Source organism: Podarcis pityusensis (genome assembly GCF_964106645.2).
Source record: "Podarcis pityusensis genome assembly, chromosome: W".
NCBI classification, from domain to species: Eukaryota; Metazoa; Chordata; class Lepidosauria; order Squamata; family Lacertidae; genus Podarcis; species Podarcis pityusensis.
Window position 1 is genome coordinate 29,484,479 of NC_138045.1, and position 27,694 is coordinate 29,512,172.

The 27,694-nt window shown below is 47.4% G+C and overlaps 2 protein-coding genes and 1 long non-coding RNA gene across 3 annotated transcripts in view; 1 reads left to right on the forward strand and 2 right to left on the reverse strand.

Moving 5' to 3' along the window:
- The window catches only part of LOC308467825, a 411,166-nt gene that overhangs the window by 175,811 nt on the left and 207,661 nt on the right, over positions 1–27,694 (reverse strand). The window lies entirely within an intron of this gene.
- On the reverse strand, positions 7,921–15,338 carry LOC308467592 (gamma-aminobutyric acid receptor subunit beta-4-like). The gene is made up of 9 exons (XM_080989346.1): positions 14,073–15,338; positions 13,091–13,179; positions 12,372–12,439; positions 11,798–12,018; positions 11,044–11,126; positions 10,518–10,655; positions 10,191–10,343; positions 9,428–9,645; positions 7,921–9,206 (listed from the first exon to the last, which is right to left on the reverse strand). Exons 1-9 carry the CDS (start codon positions 14,138–14,140, stop codon positions 8,889–8,891), a joined length of 1,356 nt encoding a protein of 451 aa, XP_080845472.1. The 5' UTR covers positions 14,141–15,338; the 3' UTR covers positions 7,921–8,888.
- Positions 18,629–27,694, forward strand: part of LOC308467699 (FERM and PDZ domain-containing protein 3-like) — a 33,330-nt gene continuing 24,264 nt past the window's right edge. The window contains exons 1-6 of the mRNA XM_080989407.1: positions 18,629–18,921; positions 19,040–19,142; positions 19,368–19,413; positions 19,545–19,631; positions 19,972–20,079; positions 20,747–20,878. Coding sequence (XP_080845533.1) covers positions 18,774–18,921; positions 19,040–19,142; positions 19,368–19,413; positions 19,545–19,631; positions 19,972–20,079; positions 20,747–20,878 — 624 coding nt within the window. The 5' untranslated portion in view covers positions 18,629–18,773. The remainder of the gene's footprint in view (positions 18,922–19,039; positions 19,143–19,367; positions 19,414–19,544; positions 19,632–19,971; positions 20,080–20,746; positions 20,879–27,694) is intronic.

Below are 27,694 nucleotides of genomic sequence, written 5' to 3' on the forward strand. Positions count from 1 at the left end.
CTCTTCTGTTGAATGGCACACTGCGAAGTTCCCTTGTGTAACCTTTTTTCTTTTCTGAAGTTGTTGCTGATTTCTTGTTGTCTGATCTTGTGGTGTTTAGTGTCACTGGCTTTGGCCGCAATAAACTTGAAACTTGAAACTTGAATCCACAACCTGATTGGCTTACAGTAGAATTCCAGAATTAGCAATCATGTGCAGCCCATTGTGTAAATAATGTATATAAAGCAGATACTTTGAGGGGACATTCATTCATTCCTCCTCACCACTATGAGCTGAATAAAGAGCATGAAATCACTTTGCGACTCTGAGTATATTTCACTGGCGACGAAGGTGGGATCCCACTGAGCTGACTGCCACACACAGCACCACAGCACCGCCACCTGCCGCACCGCTGCCTCGCACCGTGTATCCAGGCTTCAGCTCCGGGACACAAGGAACTCAGAATGGCAACCGACAGCAGCTTCTCGCCGTTCAACCCAGCATCTGGAGACTGGGAAGCTCTGACAGTACGCCTCCCGTTTCACCTTCCTCCTAGAAGCCAAAGGGGTCACCGATGAAGAAGACGCCAAGAAGAGGGCGATATTCTTCAGCATCTGCGGAGAGGAGACGTTTGAAATCGCCCGGTCTCTCCTTGCACCTGAAGACGTCGCTACTGTTCCATACAAAACAATAATGGAACAGCTGAAGGGGCACTTTTCGCCGCAGCCCTCAGTGGTGGCTCATCGAAATGCCTTCTACGCAAAGCGGCAAGCCCCTGGGGAAACCATAACTGGGTTTGTGACCTCTCTCCGCCAAGCCGCCCGGTTCTGCAACTTCTCAGAGCTGGAGAACATGCTTCGTGACCGCCTCGTCGGTGGCCTGAAGGATGAGAAGCTGCAACGACGCCTCTACGCTAAGAAGGACCTAACGTTCCAGGTTGCTCTGGAGGAGGCCCAGGCAACGGAAGCTGCCAAGAGGTCGACGCAAGAGGCACAGCCGAGCCTGCCATCCCAACCGAGGGTCCACCACGAAGACCTCACCGACGACTCAGGATCTGACAGGGAGGAGGTGCACCGAGTACAGCAGCGCACTCAAGCAGTCCACATACCACAGCTGCCTCGACGAGAAGGAGGGAACTGCGCAAGCTGCGGGGAAAGTCACAAGAGGAGGACCTGCCGTTCCCGCAACGCAGAGTGCAGGCAGTGCAGAAAATCGGGACACATCGCCCGGGTGTGTCGAGCTCGGCCCACCCGACGCTAGGCATCAGATAACCAATCCAAGAGCCCCAGGTCCCGGGGCCCAACGCACCAAGGCAACTCGACGGAGCTCACGGACTGCCAGGTATACCAGTTGCCCCACCCCAATGTAGAGAAAAATTATGTAGAGGTACAGATAGAGGGAGCCCCATGCCGCATGGAGCTTGACACGGGTTCAACTCTATCCATAATCTCGGCAAGGACCTTAAGGAAACTGTGTCCTACTGGGGGTCCCAAACTCAGGCCGGCCCCATTCACCCTCCGGGACTTCCAGAAACGTAAGGTCCCCACAATGGGGGTGGGGACCTTCAGGGTGCAATACCAAGGTCGGACGCGGCAACTGGACTTGCTTGTGGTCAAGGGCCCCTACATTAGCTTACTGGGATTGGCATGGTTTGGACCACTGGGGCTAGCCGTCACCGGGGTGAACCACACTACCTTACAAGTGGACATGGACGCCATAAGCAAGGAATTTCCAGGGGGTTTCGATGGGAAATTGGGACAGTATACGGGGGCCCCGATTGCTCTACAGCTTGACCCCGCAGTACGACCGGTCAAGCTCAAGGCCCGCCGGGTCCCGTTCGCCCTGAAACCCCATATAGACGAGGAATTGGACCGGCTTGTGGAGCAAGGAGTGCTGGAGCCGGTGCCTAATGCCCCCTGGGAAACCCCAATCGTCACACCCGTCAAGCCTAATGGTTCGGTCCGCATCTGCGCAGACTACAAATGTACCATAAACAAGGCCCTCACGGCCCATGCATACCCAGTGCCAGTGGTCAGCCATGTCCTTGCCACCCTGGCTGGGTCGAAAATTTTTGGCAAGCTGGACTTGGCCCAAGCATATCAACAGCTGCCAGTAGATGAGGCCACAGCAGAGGCACAGACGATTGTGACGCACAGAGGAGCATTCAGGGTAAAGCGGCTGCAATTCGGTGTCAGTGTGGCACCAGGCATATTCCAGAATCTAATGGACTCTCTCCTTAAAGGGATTCCTGGCGTCACCCCCTTCTTCAATGATGTGTTGATTGCCGGGCCCACACCAGAGGAGTTTGAGGACCGCCTCCGCACCGTTCTGCACCGTTTCCAGACGGCGGGTCTCAAGGTGAAGCGGGGAAAATGTCTACTAGGAGTGCCTCAGGTGGACTTTCTGGGATTTATGGTGGACGCAGAAGGGATCCACCCAACTGGGGACAAGGTATGGGTCATTTGTGATGCCCCAGCGCCCAAGAGCAAGACTGAACTTCAGGCCTTCTTGGGACTATTGAACTTTTACCATTCCTTCCTTCCCCACAAGGCGGCGGTAGCGGAGCCCCTACACAGACTCCTGGACAAGCGGGCCCCTCGGGTGTGGGGCCAGTGCCAGGAGGCTGCATTCCAGGCAGGCAAGGACTTGCTTGTCTCAAACTCGGTCTTGGCACACTTCAACGAGAGGCTGCCGGTGGTGCTAGCATGCGACGCCTCGCCCTATGGCATTGGCGCTGTCCTGGGACACCAACTCCTGGATGGAAGAGAGGTACCGGTAGCATACTTTTCCCAGACACTCAACGCAACCGAGCGGAACTACTCGCAAATAGACAAAGAGGGGCTGGCAATCGTGAAGGGAGTAAAAAAATTCCATGATTTCTTGTACGGGCGGCCCTTCACCGTGGTGACCGACCACAAGCCGTTGCTTGGCTTGTTTGCCCCCGAAAAGCAGACCCCCCAAGTGCTGTCTCCTCGCGTCCTCAGGTGGTCAATTTTCCTTGCCAGCTACCAGTATGCACTGAGTCACCGCCCTGGGAAGGCGATGGGCCATGTGGACGCCCTCAGCAGGCTACCACTACCGGAAACAGGCCCTGACCCAGCACCTGCACAAGAGGTTATGAGCCTGGAGCTGCTTCCCGACCGCCCCATTCAGGCACAAGAAGTTGCACACCATTCCAAGAAAGATAGGGTCATCTCCCGGGTCCTGGACTGGGTGTGGAGGAGGTGGCCCAGCAGCAGCCCTGGGCCAGAATTCGCTGGCTACACAACCCGCAAACATGAACTGTCGGCCCACAAGGGGTGCCTGTTATGGGGAAGCAGGGTCGTTGTTCCCCAGCCCCTCCGCAAAAGGGTCCTCACAGCCCTACACGAGACACACCCAGGGGTAGGAAGAATGAAGGCCCTTGCCAGGCGTTATGTGTGGTGGCCGGGGATCGACGGAGAGATAGAGGCCTGGGTCAAACACTGCCAGGCCTGCCAAGAATCCCGCCCAGATCCCCCAAGGGCCCCAGTCCAGTCCTGGGAGTCCGCCCGAGCACCATTGTCACGCCTGCATGTGGACTTCGCTGGCCCCTTTCAGGGGAAAACATTCTTCATAGTGGTGGACTCCTACACCAAATGGCTGGAAGTCGCACTGGTACCGTCCACTTCTACATCCGCAGCCATCCGGGTACTACGCAGGCTGTTTGCAACCCACGGGCTCCCTGACACTCTCGTCTCAGACAACGGGACTGCATTTACGTCAGGAGAATTCCAAACCTTCAAAGCGCAGAACGCCATCCGCCACATCTGTTCGGCGCCATTCCACCGTGCCACCAATGGCCAAGCAGAACGCATGGTGCGGACCACCAAGGACACCCTTCGCCGCATGACGCAAGGCGAATGGGAGTACTGCCTTGCCACATTCCTCCTAGCACAGCACAGCACCCCCAGCTCAACGACTGGCCGGAGCCCCGCTGAACTACTAATGGGTCGGCGCCTTGCAATCAGATTGGACCGCCTTCACCCCGATAGAGCTTAGGATGAGGTAGTGGTGGGGGAAGGCAGGAACCCCCGGACCTTCGAGGCCCAGGACCCAGTGTACGCAAAGAATTTTGGGGCAGGCCCAGCATGGGTACCCGCCACAGTCACCAGGGTCACTGGCCCCGTGTCGTACGAGGTGCTAACGGATGGGGGGCAATGCTGGCGCTGCCACTGCGACCAGATACGGCGACGATTCCCGGGAGAAAACCAGGAGGAGGAAAGGTCGAGGGAGTCCCAAGGGAACAGAGGGGCAGTGAGGCCCATAGAGCAGGAGGGGCCAGCAGGAGAGGCAGAATCAGTAAATACAGAGAGGACCCGCAAGGCCGAAAGTACACCGGAACCAGAACCACGACTGAGCGAGCCGGTTGCGCCAGACCAAACAGCCCCATCACAGCCAGCATCCTTGGAACACGAGCCAGAACCTGAACCCCGGACCAGGGAACACCACAGGCCACAACGCACACGTAGGCCGCCGGCGTACCTCGAGGACTATGAATGCGACCTCCCGGGCAGGACTGGAACTTAGAGGGGAGGGGTGTTTGAGGAGATTTCACCCCTCCCATATCCAGGAGTCTCCTGGGGAGTCTGCTGATTCTCCAGAGAGGAGGAGGCGTGTTCTGCTCTCTACTTATTCTGCTCCAGCACCGAGTCAGTCAGTCAGTCAGTGTCGGAGAGAGAGAGAGAGAGAGAGACTGAGTGATAGAGATCGTGTGTAGATATAAGGTTGCTGCTAAGAGCAGCTGCAGACACTCAGTGCAGTGCAGCATTCATTTATGCTTAGACCTATTTAGCTCTGTATATAGTTTGTATAGTTGTAGATAGAATAAAGAAGATATTCTACAGAGCTGCTCTCCGAGTTGTTTATATACTCTGCTAGAGTCTGCTGTACTCTGCTGTGCGACTACTGTCTTCTTGTTGGAGTGAATCCGGTGCTCACAACACTAAGCTGTGAGTCCACAGCACTTTGACCCGTTCCTGTGCAGAAGGTGGTCTCTGGAAGTGCTACCCCAGCTCGCCTGGCCCACTCGGGGCTGAAGTGGATGAGTCCAGTTGGTGGCACTGGCTGAAGGGCGATGCTGACAGTGTTATGTACTGAGTTGAATAGGATCCAAACTGCAGCAGTCTGATTGGTCCTAGAACAATGCAGCAGTATGATTGGTTGGCAGGAACCACCCAACCATGCTCCAGATATAAGTGAATCCACAACCTGATTGGCTTACAGTAGAATTCCAGAATTAGCCAGTCATGTGCAGCCCATTGTGTAAATAATGTATATAAAGCAGATACTTTGAGGGGACATTCATTCATTCCTCCTCACCACTATGAGCTGAATAAAGAGCATGAAATCACTTTGCGACTCTGAGTATATTTCAGAAAGAAAGAAAGAAAGAAAGAAAGAAAGAAAGAAAGAAAGAAAGAAAGAAAGAAAGAAAGATGGAGTAATGGAGAGATTGAAAGAGGGAGAGAAAGAGAGAGGGAGACAGATGGTGATGTAGAGAGAGAGAGAGATTGAAAGAGAGAAAAAGAGAAAGGAGACATGGAGAGATAGAGGGATTAAAAGAGATAAAAAAGTGGGATCAAAACAGAGAGATGAAAAGAGCAAGAATGAGAGAGAGGAGAGCCTCCCCTGGTTTCTTTACTGTTTCCCACTGGACCCAGGTTCAAATCCTGATGCCTGTTTTCGGCAGATGACGTCAGGTGAGATCAAGCTTGTCGATGGCGTTGAGTCAGCGCTGAACAAGATCCCACAGCCATAATACCAGCAGCTCTTTGTGGAAACCGTCTGGGTGTTGACCCTGTTGGCTGAGGTCAACTTTGCTGGCACTGGGAGGCTCGTCGGCGTCAACAACATCATCAAGATGGCGGACGAAGCATTCTGCCAGGAGCAGGTGAGGGTGGACATCCTTGGGTGGGGCAGTCAATCAATCGCCCAAGCCCTGCAGCACCGTCCCCAGGGAAACGGAGCAGCGTTGCTTATTAAATTGGTTTTAGAAGTGGCATCACGGTGCTGAATGCTGACATCTCACCTGTATTTTTGGCCAATTAACTTTATTGATTTTCTGCACCTGTTTGGGGTGATTTATTGATTGATCACCCAGCCCCACAGCACAGTTCCCGGAAAAACGGAGCAGCTATGCTGGTGACATTGGTGTTAGCAGTGGGATCACGGCACCGATTTCTGCTCTCTGGCCTTGACTCTTGTCTCCTCTTTCCTTTTCCACCCCAAATGCAGAAAGTCCTGGGTGCGGATGATGCCATGCTGGAGGGGACCCCACCACGGGCATGTGCATGTTGTTCTCCGACAGCACCCCCAGTGGGCACTTCAGCACCATGACTTACCTGTCCAAAGCAGCCGTCACCTACCTGCAGGAGTTCCTCCCAGAAGCCGGCTGCAGCATGCAGTAGCCAAGAATGAAGGAATCTCTCAATAGTCTTTCTATCCTACCTTTGCCTTGCAAATTATGCAAATTATATGCAAATTAGGTTTCCCGATACAATTGAAGGGAGATTTTTCTTCTGGGAGGGAAGATTTTTCAAGGCTGTGTGGTGTTGGAAGGCTAGAAATTATGAAAAGTATGGTTTTAATTGTTGAATTTAAAAATCATTTAATCATTTCAATGATAAACGTAAAAATAATTTAATCATTTTGATTGTTAAATTTAAAAATTATGTAATCATTTCTATAATTTTTAAATTTAAAGATTAATTAATAATTTCAATAAATGAATGGGTTTTTAATTTTTTTTAATTACATTAATCCTTTAATTATTAAAAGTATTTAATCATTTTAATAATTCTTAAACATAATAATTATGTAAATGATTATTACATTCAAGTATAACTATGATTTAATTTTAAAAACTATTTTAAAAATTGAAAATACCATGTGTCAAGGAAGGTGATGGAAAGCCCCAAATAAAATGTATTCCTTTCCTTTTGGTTTTGAAATGATTTTGATGATTTCTATAAAATGTCCTTTTTATGTTTGAAATGATGATTTTGGAGATTGACAGTCTCCAATTAAATGCCTTAATTTCAGTTTCCAATTTGAAATGATTTTGCTTTTGAAACGACTTGGGGGAATGAAATCCTACCATGAAATGCTGTTAAGAGTCGCCTATTTAGATGTCTTGCAGCCATTTCCTGTCCACAGCTCTGTGTTCGAATCCTGTCTGCAGCTTCTTCGTTTCTCTGCTCTTCGATGGAAAATTTATTAATTTATTTGTAATTTTAATGATAGACGCTTATTTTAAATTCCTCACACAAATCACAATTTTCTCTCCCCCCCCCCCGAGAAAAGCCACACACTTCCCCTCCTGTTTCTTTTTTTTATTTTAGAAGTAAAAAAAATTGTCGCTTGGAGTTGATTGTAAATATGGGTAGATAGTTAGAAAGATGCAAATCAATAGAAATTATATAGCTAATTGAGAAATACATTATGATATATGATACATATGATATATTAGTGTGTGTGTGTGTGTGCGTTATATACCCGGAGATCTCAGGGCGGTTCATGGAAAATAATTATAAATATAAATGGTATGTAAAAATAATATATATAGAAATATTAATTAATGATATATACAACTATATTTCACAGCATAGTGGTTGCATTTTTTTTGCCGATTTTATATATATATATATATATATATATAACCATAAAAAAGATAAATATGTGATGTATTATGCAACACATCATTATGGTATTTATATATATCTAATAATATATTGAATATAAATATATATCAATAATATAAAAATATATCAATAATGAAATGTCTAAGTATGTGTGTATATCATATAAATGTAAATTAGATCTAATTAATATCTATATGATATGATATATGATGTTTTATTATCATAAAACATATCCCCTCAGCCCCATTTTTGAAAGAAAAGAAACGGACACTGGTTGCTGTTTTTCTTCTAAGGCCGTATATTTAAAGTGAAATTCTCTGATTTCATAAGGGGGGACAGGGAAGAGACGAGAAAGATTCCCAACCGATGGATATCGAACAGTTTTCAAAATGTGTTTTTTTAAGGTTCATGTACATTGCTTAGAAAAAAAAGGAACTCTGCACACGCTCAGGAGCACTTTCCCCAAATCCCTCCCAGAACAACAAGGGGGAAAAACCCAAAACGTGAGAACGGAGAGATCCCATTGGTTGGTCGGTCGCTAGGTAGGTAGAAAACTGTAAACTCGGTTCAAGTCAGTTCCGGAAAAGTCCGTCCGCCGGAACCTGTAATGGCAGAAGCAATGGAAGGGAAGTGGCCGGTGGGAAGGAAGCCCGGCTGGTCCAAGGAGGAGGAGGAAGAGAAAGTACTGGAAGTTAGGAGGCGTGGCTTGTTCCTCGTTTCCCGTTACTTGAAACAGTGGGTTCTCCATGGCTGATTTGGGACAGGAAGTGGCTGCAAGGGGCCAGGAAGTGGGGAGGGAAGGGGCAGGGAAGGGACAGAAAGGCGCTGTGAGGGGACAGGAAGGAACTTTTAAGGGAACAGAAAGGGACTGAGAGAAATAAGAAGAGACTGGGAGAGAACAGGAAGGGACTGTGAGGGAGAAGAAAGGGACTGTGGGGGAACAGGAAGTGCCTGAGAGCAAAGAGGAAGTGAATTGAAGGGAACAGGAAGGGGTAAAACCGGAAGGGACTGTGAGGGAACAGGTAGGGGCTGTTCGAGAACAAGAAGGGGCTGAGAACAGGAAGGGGCTGTGAGAGAACAGGAAGGGCCCGTAAGGGAACAGGAAGTTCCTGAGAGTGTACAGGAAGTGACTCTTAAGGGAAGAGGAAAGTACTGTGAGGGGACAGGACGAATGGGAAGCGGAGAGGAGGAAAGGCTGGGGTGGGGGCAGGACCCGAATCCGGTGCCCGGCGCTCTCCCTCTTGGATGTCAGTTGACGTAGTACAACCAGTAGAGGAGGTTGAAGAAGCCGAAGGTGATGGGGAATAGAACCCGGGACCACTTGTCGATGGTGCTGACATCGGCCAGGTCAGGGATCTTCAGCTTCAGCTTGGAGGACCTCCGCCGCAGGCGGCAGTTGGCCCGGGCGGCGCGGCAGGCAGGTGCCTTCCGGGAGTGTAGGGCAGTGCCTGAAGATTCGAACCCGCGCAGGCCGCAGGGGCGCAGGTCCGGCGAGGGTGACGTGGAGAAGAGCGGGCAGTTGCTGTCGGAGACGCCAGCCAGAAGGAGGTTGCCGTATGGGTCGGGCTGAAAGGAGAGAAGGGAGATCAGGGTCATCTATCCCAACCCGTGGGGATCTCGACCTTGAATTCAGGCCCCTGAGGGTCACCCATCCTGACCCGCGGGGATCTCGGCCTCAAATCCAGGACCCTGAGGTTCACCCATCCCTATCCACAGGGATCTCGGCCTCGAATTCGGCCCCCGAGGGTCACCCATCCCCATTCGGTTTTTAGGCAGGAATCTCACACCTGAGTCCGGGGCTCCAGGTGCCGTGCACGTCTTTTCTGCTGGCGGGGCCCTCGCCCAAAGAAAATGTAGTTCACCAGGGCATATTCCAGCAGCGCCAGGAAGACAAAGACGAAGCAGCCCATCAGGTAGACGTCAATCGCCTTGACGTACGGGATCTTGGGCAGCGTCTCCCGGAGGTGGGTGTTGATGGTCGTCATGGTCAGGACGGTCGTCACCCCTGGGTGCCGCAGCGGGTGGGGGTGGGAGAAGAAACAGGGTTAGTTGGGTGGCTGGGAATTACAGCACGGGGAAGGCACCATAATTCAAACCTCCGTCACGATAACGATCAAAATATTTTTGTAATATCCAAGGATGGGACCGATATATTGAAATCAAATGTTTTCATACTCTGAAATCAATCAATGTCATGACTGAAGACGTATATATAAAAACATCCATGGAAATCCAACAATTTCATATTGAATCTGGATTCCATATGACCTTAACGGGTCGGAGAACTGGGCACCACTTCACCAAATGGGATCAAGGTCAGGTCCTGCCTTTAAGGAAAATCAGATGGACCGATAGAAGGATGATGGACCTTTAGGGTCTTGGTGGACCACCAGCTTGCCACCAGGATATGGGAGAAGGTTCTCGGGCTTGGTGGTTCTCCAACTTCACCTGAATTCAACCCAATGAATGTCAAGAGGGTCCTGCATTTAGGGAGGATCACTTGGACCCTTGGTAGCAAGACCGCAGAGCAAGATCTCAGGATCTCCTCACCTAGGGCCACCCGGGCGGCCGAAGCGTCGTAGTTGATCCAAAAGGAGACCCAGGAGAGGATGGTGATGAGGATGGAGGGCATGTAGGTCTGCAGGATGAAGTAGCCGATGTTCCTCTTGATGCGGAAGCTGAGCGACAGGCGGAGGTAGGACCCTGTTGGAGAAAGAGGAGATGGTCAAACTGGACAGGAGCCCAGGATCCAGGTGAATTGGTGGAGACATCTCTGGTATCTTCAGTGAAGGGTGGATTGGAGGATCATGGTGTGTCCAACAACCCTGGGATTTCGGCCAGGGGGTTAGACTAGATGGCCCCACAGGGGGAACCCACCTGTGGTGAAGACCACCTCACGGGTGACCAGCTTCTGCTCAATGATGGTGAACTGGGGCAACTCCAATACCTCCATCCCTGTCACGGCCGAAGAGTTTCCTTGCCAGAAGAAGACAATGTCATCGACAGTGTAGCCGTCTGGGAGGAAAGAAAATAAGAAATAATGAGAATGATTCCTGGTTGAAAATTATTCCAGTCTTAAAATTAATCCTGGTTTAAAAGTATTCCTGGATTAATTCTAATTCCCAGATTAGAATTATTCCCGTCTTAAAATTATTCCCGTTTTAAAATTAATCCTGGTTGAAAATTAATCCTGGTTGAAAATTAATCCTGGTTGAAAATTAATCCTGTTTTAACATTATTCCCGGATTAACATTATTCCCCAATTAAAATCATCCTGGTTTAAAATTAACCCTGCCTTAAAATTATTCCTGCCTTAAAGTTATTCCTGGATAATTCCTGGATAATACTTTTAATTATTCCTCAGTTAACAAGCAATAATTTAATTTCATTGAATGATACGCACAGCTCTCAATTTCCAGGGTGCAATTCTGCTGATCCAGGGGGTATCTCCGGAGATCCATCATGCAGGCAGCGGTTGTCGTGATCCTGCGGAGAGATAGCGTGAGTGGATTCCAGGGATCCATTATGGGGATCACTGATTGACGGACGCAGGGAATGCTATATATTGATTGGGGGGGGGGTTGACCCCTATTTGGATGATATTCCTGGTCCTATGTCTGAACCAGCAAATATTTCTCTAAATTTGCTTATTGATAAGTATTAATTGGACGGTTAATTTTATGGACTATTAATTGCTAAGTATAAATGAATATGTATTTATCAGATCACTAATTTTTATGGACTATCAATATGTCTCGAAATTGATAATATTTAACCGTGATCACTATGCAAGGACGAAAGCCGTCATTAATCATGATCCATCCAATAATCATGATCCGTTCATTAATAATCATTAATCATGATCCATCCATTAATAATGACCCGTCCATTAACAATCATTAATCATGATCCACTCATTAATAATGATCCATCCATTAATAATCATTAATCATGATCTGTCCATTAATAATGACTCGTCCATTAATAATCGCCCGTATTGATCAATACGCCCAATAAAAACTGATTATCACCCACTTCGCAGTGATCACTAGGCGAGAACAAAACCACCCATTAATTGATGATATTTGCAATAACGAACGGGCCGGAGCGAATCGGTTCTTGATTATTGGTGATTAATATTGTTAATATCCACCCACCTCAGGCCGTAGAGGACGGTGCCATCCGGGTGCAAGCGGATCATGCGGTTCTTGACGGTGACGCCATGCAGGAAGGACTTTTTGTCGTTCAGGAAGTAGGTGTCTGGGAGCCAGAGCTGGTCGGCGACTCGGTTGTCGAGTGTCAGGTTGAACGGCAGATCGCCATAGGCGAGTCGCTTGTCCCGCCAGCTCTGCTGGAAGTACATGGTGATGGTATAGTCCTGGAGTAGGAGAAAAGAAAGAGAGAGATGGGGAAAATTGAAGGATAGAAGGATGAGAGGATAGGAGGAGAGAAGGTGGAGAGGCAGGTCGCCCTAGGCGAGCCGCTTGTCCCGCCAGCTCTGCTGGAAGTACATGGGGATGGTATAGTCCTGGCGGAGGGGGGAGAGAGAGAGAGAGAGAGAGAGAGAGAGAGAGAGAGAGAGATGGGGAAATTGAAAGATGAAAGGAGAGAAGGATAGGAGAGAAGGAATAAAGGAGGATAGGATAGCAGGAAAGGATAGAAGGATAGAAGGAAAGCCATCTTTTCCCCCAGGATTCGAATCCGGACCCGACGGGAGTTCGTCCAACTTACCATGTTGACTTCGGAAATCTGGTCGATGCTCGAGATGTGGATGCTCATCCCCACCACCACAGGGTTCCCTGAAATAGTAATAACAACAACAACAAAACACAAAACAACAGATTTATATTATATTATATTACAATAATAGATTATTATTATATTAAAACAAAGTAATAAAATTATTAATTGCTAATGAAACTCATAATCGGTTAATTTTTTGACTGGTGATGAAACGATCACATAATGAAACCATAAAATCAAACCCTCAATGGGAAGATGAGATAATAAACAATAAGGAAATAATAAAATAAAGTCATAAATAATAATGCCATAAAATTAAAGAATAAAATTAAAAAAACAATAAATCATAACTTTAGAACATGAGGAAAGGCTAAAAGTCAATAAGGAATAACAGCAAATTGAACAATAGATTATAAGAAAAGAATAAAAGCAATAATAAAAGGGGATAATAAATAATCATTTATTTATTTATGACCTAACTTCTTATTTATGATTAATTATCTAATTTATTATCGATCGGATTTATGCTCTAACCTTTAGGCACCTCTGCCTTACCTCCGAAATAAAACTGAACCATAGATTAATAAGAAAATAATAAAAGTTGATAATAGATCATCATTTATTAATTTATGACCTGGCTTATTATTGATTACCTGATTTATTATCAATTGGATTCATGCTCTAACCTTTAGACCGCGCTGCCTTACCTCCGAAATCAGGCCGCAGGCGGACATCGTAGCCTTTGAGGAGCTTGTCCACAATGTCCTTGACCACCGAGATGTTGCCAGTGGAGGGGCTGCAAAACAGGAGAAGACCATGGTTTGTCCTCCAAGCGGCTGAGATAAAATATTGGGGGGTCTCCATTGAGCCCCACCCCACATGGCACCCTATACATTTGGGGGGTCCTTCGTATATTGGGGTGCCCAGCTGGATTAAAACATGGGGGGGGGCACATGGCATCATTTAAACCTGCCACCGAATCTATTATATTGGGACGCCCAGCTGATAAGAAATTTGGGGGGTCCCAAATTGGGGGCCCCTTCATATATTCTATTGGGGTGTCCAGCTGGAATAAAATATTGTGGGGTTCATATAGATTTGGGGCATTTGAGATATTGGGGGCATCATGCTTCTCATGGCCTCCTTTAAACTTGCCCCCCTGAATTTCAGCTGGGCACCCCAATATAATATATTATATAAATTTCATATAAATTTGGGAGGTTGAAATATGGGGGCATCATGCTTTTCATGGCAATTGGAAGGGGTCTCTCCCCTATTCTGTGGGGGGGAGCTAGGGGACCCCCAAAAACCCCCACAGGGGAGCCCCCTACAGGTTAACCTACCTGTGTGCCTCCTAAAAACCCCACAAGTAGCCCTGCTACCTTTTCCATCCCCCCCAAACCCCAGAGGAGCCCCCTTTCAGGTTCGCCTACCTGTGCACCCCCTAAACCCCCCACAGGTGAGCCCCCACTACCTCTCTGCCCCCCAAACCCCTAAGGTAACCCCTGCTACCTGTCCATCCCCCCAAACCCCCAGGGGAGTCCCCCTCTCAGATTAAACTACCTGTGCACCCCTAAACAAAACCCCAGGTGAGCCCCCCCGCTCTGTGTCCGCCCCCAACCCCCCCAGGGGAGCCCCTTGCGACTTTTCCGCAACCAAAAAAACCCCAGGTGAGCCCCCCAAACCTACCTGTGCGCCCAGCAGCAGCGGAGGAGGAGACACAGCGCCGCCCATGCGCCGCCGTGCAGTCCCCGCATTTCCGAGAGGTGGGAGGTCGGGGTGGGGGGGCAGCACCCCTAAAATGGGGGCAGAGGTGGGGCCGGCCTGTTCACCTGAAGCGAATGGAAATCCGAATCGAAGAGAGGCGCTCAGCAGGAGCCGGCGCAGGCTCCTCCCGGCAGCCTCGCCATGGCGCAAAACGGACGGGAGAAGAAAAGCGCTCCGGTTGGGCGCAGGGTGGCGGAGGAGAGGAGCCAACGGAGTCTCCGGCGAGCGGGCGCACGTGGAAAAGGCGCTTCGGGAGACGGTGGCGGGACGCGGAAGTTGCGGTCCGGAAGCCGCAATCGGAGACGCTGCGCCCCAATGTGGGGAATGAGCTTTTGGGGGCGCAAGGGAGGATCGGCCGCCGACGGAGAGTCTCTGGCCAACAGGAATGATGCGCTGTTGCTTGCGGAGACAGGGAAAGGCTGCGCGTCAACGAAGGAGATGCGCTTTTGGGAGACGAGGAAAGGCTGCGCCCAAATGCAGAAAACGCGCTTTTTGGAGACGGTCAGGAGGAAAATGCGCCGTCCGGCGCTCAGGCGAGGATGGGCGGGCGCGCAGGCCAACGGGAAGGAGGGATGCGAGGGAAGGCTGCGCGCCCAAAAGCAGGAAATGCGCTGTCGGGGGCGCAGGCCGCGAATGGAGACGCTCCGGCCCACGGGAAGGATGCGCTGGGGGAGAGACTGCGCCCAAAGGTGGGAAATGCGCAGGCGAGGATGGCGGGACCACGGACGGATCCGAGGAGGAGAAGCTGCGCGCCAACGTGGAAATGTGCCCAGGAAAAGCCGCCCGAGGATCCTGCTTTTGAAGGAGGACAGGCCGCCAATGGAATCTGCGCGCAACGTGGGAAATGCGCCTTCGGGGGGCGCAGGCGAGGATGGCGGAACCGGGGCCGGATCCGAGGAGAAGAAGCTGCGCGCCGACGTGGAAATGCGCCAAGGAGAGGATGCCGCTTTTGGAGAGGAGATGCGCCTTTGCAGGAAGAGAGTCTGCGCACAGCGTGGGAAAATGCGCTGGGGGGGGGGGGGCAGGCGAGATTGGCGGGACCAGGGACGGATCCGACAAGGTGAAAGTTGCGCTCCCGAAGGCGGCTGCGCGGGAAATGCGCCGACCCCCGGAAAAAGGTGGAATCCGGTTTGGGGGGGTGGAGGAGGAGGACGAGGCCGGATCCTTGGATACCTCCGGCCGCGAGATGCGCTCTTGGGGGGCCAGTCCGCGAAATCCTCACTCGGGCCGAATTCTCAGGGGGTTCCTCCCGACGCCTTGGGGGGGGGCGCAGATACCCGCACTTGGGGGGCGCAGGTGGACGATGCGTTCCCGGAGGGTGGCGTAGGGCGGGGGTCGCAGCCGGATCCGTCTGGATGAGTAAGAATGCGCGTTTTCGGGGGGAAGGGCGCACAGGCCTCGAAATCCGCGCTCGGGGGGCGCCAGGGAGGGGGTGGGATTCGCTCCTGGAGGGGGGGCGCAGGGAGGCCCTCGCCTCTGTTTGGCCCGGCGGCCGCTGCAGAGGATACTCCGCGCTCCGCCTTTCCGAGAGGAGGAGGGAGGGAGGGAGAAGGAATCACGTGATAGGAAGAGGGGTTGGGGGGGGAGGGAGAACCCCAAAAATAAATGAAATGATAATCCGGAAGAAAAAATGCAATTTCCCCCCTCCAAAATAAAGGGAAATCGTCCCTAAAGCGCAGAAAGAATAACAATGGGGGGGCGGGGAGACACAAAGAGAAGGGGGGGAGAGAGAGCTAGAGAGGAGAAAGAGAGGGGGAGATGAGGGAGAAGAGAGGAAAAAAGAGGGAGAGAAGGAGAAAGGAAAAGAGGGGAAAGAAAAGAGGGGAAGAGAGAGAAGAGAGGGATGGGGGAAAGAGGGAAGGAGAAAGAAAGAGAGGAAGGGAAGAGAAAGAAAATAGAGGAGAAAGAAAGAAAGAAGAGAGAGAGAAGAGAGGGATGGGGAAAGAGAGAGAGAGGATAAAGGGTTCCCGGGGTAATCTATTCTGACCCGCTTCCGCCTCTGCCATTCTACGATTATATTCCTGGTATAGGGTGATATATAAATGATAATGATAATGATGAACCACCCTGTACCCGAAGAAGAAGGAAGAAAGAGGGCTCTCTTCTGCATTGTAGGGGCTCCCTTCTGGCTCCCCCATTCTAGATCCCTGCATTGCAGGGGGGTCTGCCTGGATGTCATTTCGGGCTCCCTTCTAGCTCCCCCATTCAAGGATCCTGCGCTCCGTTTCCCGCCTCGCAGGGGGGTCAGTCTGGATGACTTTTAGGGCGCCCCTTCCCTCTTCGCTTCCCTCCTCCCTTCCCGTTTGCTGCAGTGACGACGAGCTCCGCGAGTGCGCCGGCGCGGCCGGAGCTGTTTCCCCCCCCCCCTCTCGTCTTCCCGCCCCGGTTTCGGGGGGCCGCAGAGAGTCCCGGTAAGGCTCGCGACCCCTCTAAAAAAACTGGGGAGGGGGGCTGCTTTCGCCCCAGGGGTGCGCCCTCCCCTTCTGGTTTTGGGGTTCCCGATGGAACAGGTCGAGGGGTCCCCAAGTTCTCCTAATGCTCCCCAAAACGGCTCCATCCCTCTTCCTGCCCCCGTTTTCCGAAGGATGCGCCGTCACGTAGCCCAAAGCATGCGCTTGGGGGGCTACGAAGGGGGCAGTTTGGGGGGCAGGTGTCCCCCCCCCCCAAGCGGGCAAATCCCTCTGGTCCCCCCCAGTCTTCCCGAAGGGGGATGCAACGGCCCCGGCGCCCCATCTCGCCTCGTGCTTTTTGGGGGCCACGGATGGCGACGGTTGTGGGGCGAATGTGGGGCGCAGGGGACCCCCATTGGGGCAGATGGGGGACAGGATAGCCCCCGAAGATCTCCTTAAAACGACCCCCCCTACCAATCGGGTAAGTCCATTTCGACCCTTTCCCCCGCACCAGCGATTGCGCGGCGAATGGAACAGTCGGCTGGGAAGGGACCCGAGGATCATCCAGTCTGACCCGCTGCTCGTAGCACGTGTGAAAAGGACCTCGGGGTTTAGGGGAACCACTAGTGTCACCTCACTGGATTCCAGGCTTCTCTCTTGAGATCCCTGCCGCCGTGAATGGTCCAGGAATCTCCAACCGACCACCCGACATCCGAGGAAGATATCGAAGGAGAGAAGGATGAAATGAGAGGAGAGATGGGGGGAGGAGAGAAGGGGAGAATAATAATAGGGCGAGAAGGGACCGCTGATGCTACTTTGGATGGAGTTACAAGCTTGGTGGGTCAAAGGAACGCCATGATGATGATGATGATGTCGATGTCAAAAACAGGTCATGCCGATGCAGGATGAATCTCAGGCCTCCCTCTCTTTCTCACCTTCCCCATCTCTCTTCTTTCTTTCTCTCTCTCTCTTTCTCTCTCCATTCCTCTCTCAAATCTCCCTTCTTCTATCTCTTTCCCCCATCTCTCTCTCCATCCTCCCTTCTCCTCTCTCTTTCTTTCTCCTCTCCCTCCGGGGTCACATCTCCCCCTCTCTTTCCTCTTCCTCCCTCTCTTTCTCTTCCCCATCTCCCCCCCCCTTTCTCTCCTTCCCCACCTCTCTCCTCTCTTTCTCTCTATTTTCTTTCTCTGGCTCTCCATTCCTCTCTCAAATCTCCCTTCCTCTTCTCTCTTTCCCTCCCTCTCCCTCCCTGGACTCCTTCTCTCTCTCTCTCTCTCTCTCTCTCTCTCTCTTTCATCTCCCTTCCTCTGTCCCTCTCTTCTCTCTTTCCCTCCCTCTTCCTCCCTGGACTCCTCTCTCTCTCTCTCTCTCTCTCTTCCCCCCTCTCTCTTCTCAAATCTCCCTTCCTTTATCCTTCTCTTCTCTCTCTTCTCATTCCTTCCTATAGGAACAGGGCAGCAGCCAATTCCTTTCATATTCCAATCACAGCAGCTGCGGAATTCCTCCCTCCCTCCCTCTCTTTCTGGCAGGAGAAAAGGAGGAGGCATGGCTGGAGGGCATCTATCCCACCCACAGTGAGTAGGGGTCTCCTCCTCTGAGACAGGATCCGGGCCCTGCTGCCAGATTTTCCTGGATCCAAAGACAAGCTGCAATCGGTGGCTAAAATACAATGAATTATAATTTTAAAAGCTCTATTTTGAGCTCTATTTTGAATGTTAAAAGAGGTGGTGCCTTAACTGGACATTTACGTTTGCATTATTTGGGGGGCCTTTTGTGAAAAAGCTGTGTCCTGACAAATTAAAAAAATGGTTCTGGTTTAAAAAATAAATAAAAATGAAATCAATTATGGAATTGCAGTTGATTACAAAATGGCAAAGGAAGCAAAATGCCAGGCCTGGTGAACGGTTGGCGAAAATGCAATGTGCAAATTGATGCCAACTTTGCAGGCCAGGAAGGCCAAAAGCAGGGAAGAGAAAGGGTTAGGGGCTGAGGATAGTGATAGTGATAGGAGTTAAGGATAGGAATAGGGGTTAGGGATGAGGTTGGGGGTTAGGGGTTAGAGATAGGGGATAGGGGTTAGATTTCCTTTTTTGGAATCATAAAAATCCCTTTTGTACAGAAAGGTTCAACCTTGCTGGCATCCCAGACTCTGTGCATTAGGCTAGAGACTGAGGAAAGGATTCTTCCCTCCCTGCGTCCTGGAATCCTGTCTTCTCCTGCCGCTGGAGATGTGATGCCAGAGGAAAGCTGGGATGCTATGGAATACGGACTGCTGCCTTCCGAGGCCTTCCAACAGGTGACGATCCAGCGCCACCCAGATGGAGGGTTCGGGTTTGTGGCCGGTGGTGAGAGGCCTGTGGTAGTGCATACTGTGGTGGCAGGTGAGGATTCTGGGGATGAATCTCAGCGTCGGGTCATCGAGTCGGAAGCGGGTTGGACTAGAAGACACTGAGGGTCTCTCTCCCCCTGACAGACACCAGCTGCCCCTTCCTTTGGCAGGTGGACCCTCGGAGGACAAACTCTTTCCTGGGGACCAGATCTGGGCCATCGGTGATAAAGATGTGAGTGATGTCGCCCGTGAGAGATTCATCAAAATTGTGAGGTGAGGAAGGAGGAAGCGGGTTTGAGACACGCTGGTCGGACTGGGTGACCCTTCTGAAATTTAAGAGTGGTGGTCCCTGCCTCCTCTACAAATCCATGGATTCTTCCTGGAGGAATTTTAACCCTGGGGAGCTGGGACCCCCGAGGGTCGTCCAGTCCAAACCCCCGGAGAGGCAGGAATCTTGAGGAAACCCTAAATGTCTCCTTTGTTCCTTTTCCACTGCAGAAGTGCCAGGGAGTCCACCATCTTCACCGTGCTGAAAACCCATCAGGTGAGACCCCTGGGGGGTCATCCATCTCAACCCCCACCCCCCGGCGAGTCGGGAATCTGCTTTTTCGGCTGAGATCTTGGAAGGTGGCCAACATCTCCCACAAGGCCCGTCTTTTCCTTCTCCCCTTCCAGTCGCCCAAGTCTGCCTTCATCAGCGCCGCAAAGAAGGCCAAGCTGAGGTCCAACCCTGCCAAGGTGCGCTTCTCGGAGCTGGAGCCGGTGAGTTCTGGAAAGTTCTGTAATGGAGGGGATGTGGTTGTCTCCTTTATTCATGTCTCCGTCGCCTCTTCAGGCTTGTTCAAGATAGCTAATGTGCTGCACAGAGTGGCTGGGGAGGCCCAGCCTGGTGGGCAAGGTGTAAGTAATTAATAACAACAACAATTTATTTATACTCGGCCCATCCAGCTGGGTGATTAAAAACAGAATAAAACATCAAACCTAAAAACTTGCCTAAACAGGGCTACCTTCAGATGTCTTCTAAAAGTCTGGTAGTTGATTATTATTATTATTAGTAGTAGTAGTAGTAGTTGTCTGCCAGCCTCTGCTTTTCCACTCGCAGGAGATGCTGAAGAAGGAAGCCCTCCTCCTCATCCCCAACGTCCTGAAGGTTTTCCTCGAAAACGGGCAGGTCAAGTCCTTCACCTTTGACAGCCGCACCACTGTCAAGGTAGAAAGGGAAGCAGCACCTAGTGCTTAGAGTGAGGGGCTGGGAAGCAGTGCCTAGTGGTTAATGACTTGTAAAATGCTTTTGGAGGAAAAAAGATTTTCTATTTAAGTTACATTCTAGTCCAACGGAATGTATTTAATTTACATTCTATTTTATTTATTTATTTATTTATTTAATTCTATTGAAGTTACATTCTTAATTCTTGATACATCGTAATTCTTAATACATCAGGAAAGAAGGATTTGTTTTAAGTTTTTCATGTGTGCTAAAACACAGTCTTATTTATTTTTTTATTGTTTAACCAAATCAGTTAACAAAAATAGATACATATGCTATCATGTTATTGTTTGAGTTAATTAAATTGTTATTAAGGAAATGATACTTTTTCTCCTGCCAATAAAGTAGAGCAAAACAGTTGTCCAAATACAAACAGTTAACTTATTAAACCTCACCATAATTTCATAATTATCAGTCTATGTATTTCTAATAGTAGAACCAAATCAGTCATTTTTTATAAAACTGTAAAAATTGATTATTCCAAAAAGAAAACCTTCCTCTGCTTGTCAGAATTAAGGTGATGCCAGCAAGGCTGAAACTTTCTGTAAATAAGGGCTTTCTCTCCCCCCCCCTTTTCTTTTCAAAAATGCTATTCTCTCCCCACTACCAGGAAGTGATAACGACCCTCCAGGATCGCCTTTCCCTCAGGCTGATTGAGCATTTTTCCCTCGTCTTGGAATACCACAGCCCCCAGCGGAGCAACCAGTTTCTCCTCCTCCAGGAGAAGCAGCCTTTGACCCACGTGAGTCAGGAGGGAGCAGAGGTCATCTAGTCAAACCCCACTGCCAGAGCTCTGAAATCCTTCCTTCCTTCCTTCTTTCCTTTGCCCCTCTCTCCCTTTCTCTATCCTTCCTTCCTTCCTTCCTTCCTTCCTTCCTTCCTTCCTTCCTTCCTCCCTCCTTTTCTAAGTCCTTCCTTTCCTCCCTCCCTCCCTCCTTCCTTCCTTCTTTCCTCTCTCCCTTTCTCTGTCCTTCCTACCTTCCTTCGCCCCACACACCCTTTCTCCTTCCTTCCTTCCTTCTTCCTTCCTTCCTTCCTTTGTCCTTCTCTCCCTTTCTCGTTTCTTTCTTTCCTTCCTTCCTTCTTTCCTCCCTCCCTTTCTCTGTCCTTCTTTTCTTCCGTTGTTCCTTCCTTTGTCCCTCCCACCCTTTCTCTGTCCTTCCTTCCTTTCTTCCTTTCTTTCTTCCTTCCTTCCTACCTTCTTTCCTTCTTTCCTTTGTCCCTCTCTCCCTTTCTCTTTACTTCATTCCTACCTTCCTTCCTTCTTCTGTCCGTCCTTCCTTCCTTCATCCCTGCCTTCATCCCTGCCTTCCTCCTTTTCTCAGTCCTTCCTTTCCTCCCTCCCTCCTTCTTTCCTTCTTTCCTCCCTCCCTCCCTTTCTCTGTCCTTTCATCCTTTGTCCCTCCCACCCTTTCTATTTCCTTCCTTCTTTCCATCGTCCCTCCCTTCCCCCCTTTCTCAGTCCTTCATTTCCTCCTTCCTTCCTTTATCCCTCCCACCCTTTCTCTATCCTGCCTTCCTTCATCCCTGCCTTCCTCCTTTTCTCAGTCCTTCCTTTCCTCCCTCCCTCCCTCCCTCCTTTTTCCCCCCCAGATAAATTTTTATTGGTTTTTCATTGATTATACATATATACAATCTAGATTACATAAGTTGCATATAACATAGCCGTTACAAGAGTCATATATATATTACACAATTATTTTGGGCTCCGCCGAGCCTCGGACTTCCCTTCACTTCGTTGGTAAGTATCAGATAGTTTCTAAAGTCACGTGTTTTATCTCCTTTACATATTTGCCAAACACTGTTAGAGTTATTCTAACCCTGCCAGAGTCATCAAAGTTCTACACTTGTCTCTTATATACGTCAGATATTTGTTCCAATTTTCATGAAACTTCTGGTCATCCTGGTCTCTTAATCTTCTTGTTATTCTAGCTAGTTCAGCATAATTTATCATCTTGATCTGCCAGTCATTTATAGTAGGTATTAACTCCATTTTCCAACTTTGAGCTAGCATAGTTCTAGCGGCCGTTGTGGCATATAAAAACAGATTTTTGTCCTCTTTTTAAATTTCCTTGCCGACTATTCCTAGCAGGAAAGCTTCAGGCTTTTTGGGGAAAGTATATTTAAATTTTTTTTTTAAGTTCGTTGTAAATCAGTTCCCAAAAGCCTTTTACTTTACTGCATGTCCACCACATGTGGTAGAACTCACCATCCCCCTCTCCACATTTCCAGCATTTCTTAGTCTTCAGTTTATAAATCTTAGCCAATTTCACTGGCGTGAGGTACCACCTATAAATCATTTTCCAAAGGTTTTCCCTTAGTGCCGTACACGCCATGAATTTCATATTTACGTTCCACAACTCTTGCCACTTTACAAAGTCAATATTGTGACCGATATCTATAGCCCATTTTGTCATGGCCTCCTTCACCTCTTCGTCTTTTGTATACCAATACAGTAAGAGGTCATACATCCTAGATAGTGTTTTATTTTTACCTTCTATGACTTCCACATTAAATTTAGATTTTTTATCTTCAAATCCCAGTTTCTTTTTATCATCTTTTTACAAATCATTCACTTGGTGATATTGCAACCACCCCGTGAGTACGTTCTTTACCTCCTCATAAGGCTTAAGTTTTATACCCTGATCAGTTTTATTGATAAGTTCTTCGTAGGTGGCTTTTTCCCCCTCCATGTTGATTTTTTTGACAGTTAGGACATCTATTGGTGAGATCCACCATGGGGTTTTCTTTTCCAGCAGATCCTTATTTCTTTCCCATACTAGAAATAATGATCCTCTAATTATGTGATTTAGAAAGCCTCTATGAACTTTCACCTTTTCGTACCACAGGTACGAGTGCCACCCGTACCTGTTATCGAAGCCCTCTAAATCCAAGATATCAGTATTCTCTAGCTTTATCCAGTCTTTCACCCACGTTAAACAAGCCGCTTCGTAATATAGACTCAGGTCTGGTAAAGAAAAAACCCCTCTTTCTTTTTTATCTACCAGTATTTTCATTTTTATCCGTGATCTTTTTCCCTGCCAAATAAATCTCGCCAAGATCCTTTGCCAATCTTTACACTGTTTTAATCCTTTCATTACTGGGATAGTTTGGAACAGAAATAACATTCTGGGCAGAACGTTCATTTTGATAACCGATATCCTCCCTAAGAAGGAAAGTTTCAGTCTCTCCCAGATTTCTAAGTCTTTCTTGATACCCTTCCAAGTAGCCTCATAATTATCTTTATATAAATTTAAATTTTTTGCTGTGATCCACACTCCTAAATATTTCACCTTCTTAGCAACCGTAATTCCCGTCTTTTGTTCTAGCTCTACTATATCTTCCTTAGTTATATTTTTTGTTATCATTTTAGTCTTATTCCTGTTAAGCTTAAGACCTGCCACTTTTCCAAATTCTTCTAATTTCTGTAGGGCTTCTTGTAAACTGTTCTTTGGATCTTCCAATGTTAATATCAGGTTTATCCGCAAATGCTTTTATTTTGAATTCCTTACTTCCTACCTTAATTCCTTTGACCTCCGGTGTTTCCCTTAACCTTTTATTAAACACTTCCAACACTGTTATAAATAACAAATGGGATAAGGGACAGCCTTGCCTGGTCCCTTTAGCAATATCGAAGGCTTCCGATATATTATTATTTATTATAAGTTTCGCTTTTTGCTCTTGGTAAATAGCCTCAATAGCTTTTCTAAATCCTTTACCAATTCCCATCGTTTTTAAATTTTCTTTCATGAAACGCCAGGAGACATTGTCAAATGCCTTCTCGGCATTAATAAAAATCAGCGCCGCCTGCTTGTCTATTCTACAGTCCAGGTATTCAATAATGTCTATCACGTTTCTTACATTGTCTTTCAGTTGTCTCCCCGGGAGGAAACCCATTTGGTCTTTATGAATTCTTTTATTTAGCACTTTTTTTAATCTTTCCGCCAACACATCTGCGAATAGTTTATAGTCGTTATTTAATAATGAGATCGGTCTATAGTTTTTCACCACTGTATCTTTTTTAGGGATTAAGGTAATATACGCTTCTTTCCAGGTATTTGGAATTCTCCCTTCTTTTAGTACATTGTTCATGACTTCACATAGCACTGGGGAAAGTTGATCACTTAATATTTTATAGTATTTGCCCGAGATACCATCTGGCCCCGGCACTTTTCCTATTTTCATTTTCTTTATTGCTTTCCTAATTTCTTCCTCTGTAATTGTCTGATTTAAATATTCTCTTTCTTCAGTCGTGATCTGTTGCAGTTGATATTTTTTAAAATAATCTTCTATCTCGTTTTCTATCTCTTTTTCTCTTTTGTATAGTTCCTTATAGTATTTCTGAAATATCTTCTTTATCTCTTTTGGGTCCTCCACTATCCTCTCTCCATCCCTTATCTTACATATCGTGTTTTGTTTTTTCCTCTCTCTTAAATGCCACGCCAGATATTTCCCTATCTTATTTGCAGATTCAAAGTTCTTTTGTTTCATCATTTTGATCCTCCATTCAATCTCCTGGTTCACTATCATGGAAAATTGAGCTTGTAGCATCTTTATATTTTGTTTTATTATTTCATCTCCTGGTTTAATGGTTAATTGTCTTTCATTCTCCATGAGATGTATTAAAATTTCTTCTTTCCTTTTCTCTTTTTTCTTTTTTAAGATGCTATTTTTCTGAATTAGGAAGCCTCTCATAATGGCTTTCCCTGCGTCCCACACCATTTCTAGAGATGTTTCTTTATTCAAATTCCACTTGAAATATTCCTCAATTGTCTCTTTTGCTTTATTTATTATCTTTTGATCATTGAACAGATTTTCATTCATTTTCCATCTAAATGTTCTAGAATCTTTTCCTTTCACCTCCATATATACTGGATTATGATCAGATAAGGTTTGCGGGAGAATTTCAGACTTAAGTACTCTTTGCGTCAGTTCCTTCGAAATTCATATATGGTCTATTCTCCCCCAGCTTTGATTTGGATTTGAAAAGAAGGTAAACTGTTATATAGTAGGGTTTTTAAATCTCCAAGCATCAATTAGTCCCATATTCTCCACTAATTCGAAGAAGGCTTTCGGTAGTTTGCCCTCCTTCACTTCCTGTTTTCTTGTTGATTTATCCAAGTTTGGGAGAACCACTCCATTAAAGTCCCCCATCAATATCAATTGTTGGTCCATCCAGTCTAACAATTTGTTACCTAATTCAGAATAAAATGCTGACTTTTTGTCATTGGGTGCATATATCCCAACCACAGTTATCTTTTCTCCTTGATGGGTGATCTGTACCACTATCATTCTCCCCTCTTCGTCTTTATATATTAATTTTGGATCAAATTTTTCTTTTATATATAATACCACTCCTCTTTTCTTGACATTGTCCGATGCTACAAAGTCCAACCCTAATCTCTTATTACTTAAGATTCTTTTATGTTTTCTTGTTACATGAGTTTCTTGTAGACAGATTATGTCAAGGTTCTTTTTAAGCAATACATGAGCAATTTGGTTCCTTTTATTTTTATTGTTGAGCCCATTCACATTCCACGAGATTATTTTTAAAGTCATTTTTAGTATACAATCAGTAAGTGGTCGAATCTAAGTTAAATCTACTGTTCCTTGTTATCTGTCTCTTCCTCTTCTTTTTCTTCTCCTAGGTTTGCCTCCCCTTCTCCCTCTCCACTTCCTTCACCTCCACCCCTCCCTTCCCCCGTCTGCTCCCCTTCTGGCTCCCACCCTCCCAACCTTCCCAGTTCCTTCTCATATCTTCTTGCAAATTTTTCCAATTCCAGAGAGCTGGATAATTTAAATCTTTTTTCCTTGAAATAGAATGAAATCCCTTCCGGGAATTCCCATCTATATTGGATCCCGTTTTTCTTCAACTGGTTAGTTAGTTTTTTATAAACATCTCTCTTACGAAGGAATCTCGAAGGAATCTCTTTAAATATAATAATTGGCTTTCCCTCAATACATAGTTTTTGGTTGTAGTTTAACTGTAGTACTTCATTTCTCATATCCAGAGAGTTAAACATGACCAGGACATCTCCTGGCAGTTTCTTCCCTCTGGCTTTGGCTGATTTTGCTTTTATCCGAAAAATATTTGCTACTGAATATCCTATGTCTTCTTCCTTCATATCTAGCCAAGCTGCCAATTCTCTAACCAATTTAGATCTTATATTTTCGTTTGGTTCCTCAGGGATCCCCCTAAATTCCAGGTTTGATTGTTTCTGTCTTGTTTGAGTCATCGCCACACTATCCAGTAACTCTTCCTGTATTTTATTTATCTCCTTCACCTCTGTCTTAATCCTATCCGTATCTTTCCTATTTTCTTTAATATCTTTTTGAACCCTTTTCATTGAGTCTTCAAGTACTTTGGATCTTAGAGATAAATCTTTTACTTTTCCTGTTAGTTCTCCCACCACCCCCTCTAATCTCTTATTCAATGAATCCTGTACTTCCAGTAATTTTTTCTCAATATACTGTTCGTTGTGTTTAAATTCTTTCCTTATTTCAGCCATCAAATTATCATAGTCCTTAATTTCCTTCCCATCTTTCCCATTTTCTTGTCTAGATGGTCTCCTTTCTGCAGGCGTTCCCGCCCCCTTTTTCATTTTGTATTTCTATTTGTCTTAATTAACTAAAAAGAGTTTTCCCACCCCTAGGGGTCGCGCAACTGTAATTTAGTAAATTTCTTTGTTTTTCCAATGTAGTTCCTTTCTGGCCCCACACGGTGGCGCCTTATTTGCATTCACACTCTTAGCTCTTTGTTGTTCCCTGAAGCTCTTCAGTAATAAGTCTCTCTCCACGTGCAGCTAGGGGACCAGTTAGATAGATCGCTTACAATCACAGAAAGCAAATGAAGGGAGAAGAAGGATCTCAAGGTTAGAGTCCTAGAGAATAAATAAAATAGGAAACACCAAGACAGAGGGAAAAGGAAAGGAGGTGGGGAACATCCAACTCAACACTTTCCAGGAAGTAGGGATGGGGTACAAGGTGAGTTTCGAAGCCGGAACAGAGAACATGGGGGGGGGGGGTCAAAATTAAGCCAGGAGATCACCACAGGAAGGCAGCAGAATCTAGAGAGAACATAGGGTCTTGCCAAGGTACTGTGTTTAAATCTTCTTTTCTTTTCTTTTCAACTTAACCGTTTGCTGGAGCGATAGATAGAACATTTAAGGCGCCATGGTTATCTTCTCCTAGATGATTACAGCTGTGTACCGCTTTAAAAGAAGAACGGAAATGGAGCATGTAATGGCGGCGAGAGGTTCCACTGTTTTCCAAAGCTCTCCTCTTACGATTCACGTTCTCCTCCCAGACCTCTCGTCGTATCCGCTCCTCTCAATAACAAATTCAGCTTTCAGTCAGTCAAGCGCCCCAAATAATAAAGAGAAACAGTCTCAGCTTGAACATGTTAGGCGGGAGAGATATATTCAAAGTACAATAACTCGGAACAAAGTCTCACTTATTTATCCTAAACCGGGTGGAAATTACAGTCCCTTTTGGTCACTGGCGTAGCGCACTCCGACCAGGACAGAGCAGAAATGTTTCTATCCGCTTTTCAAATATT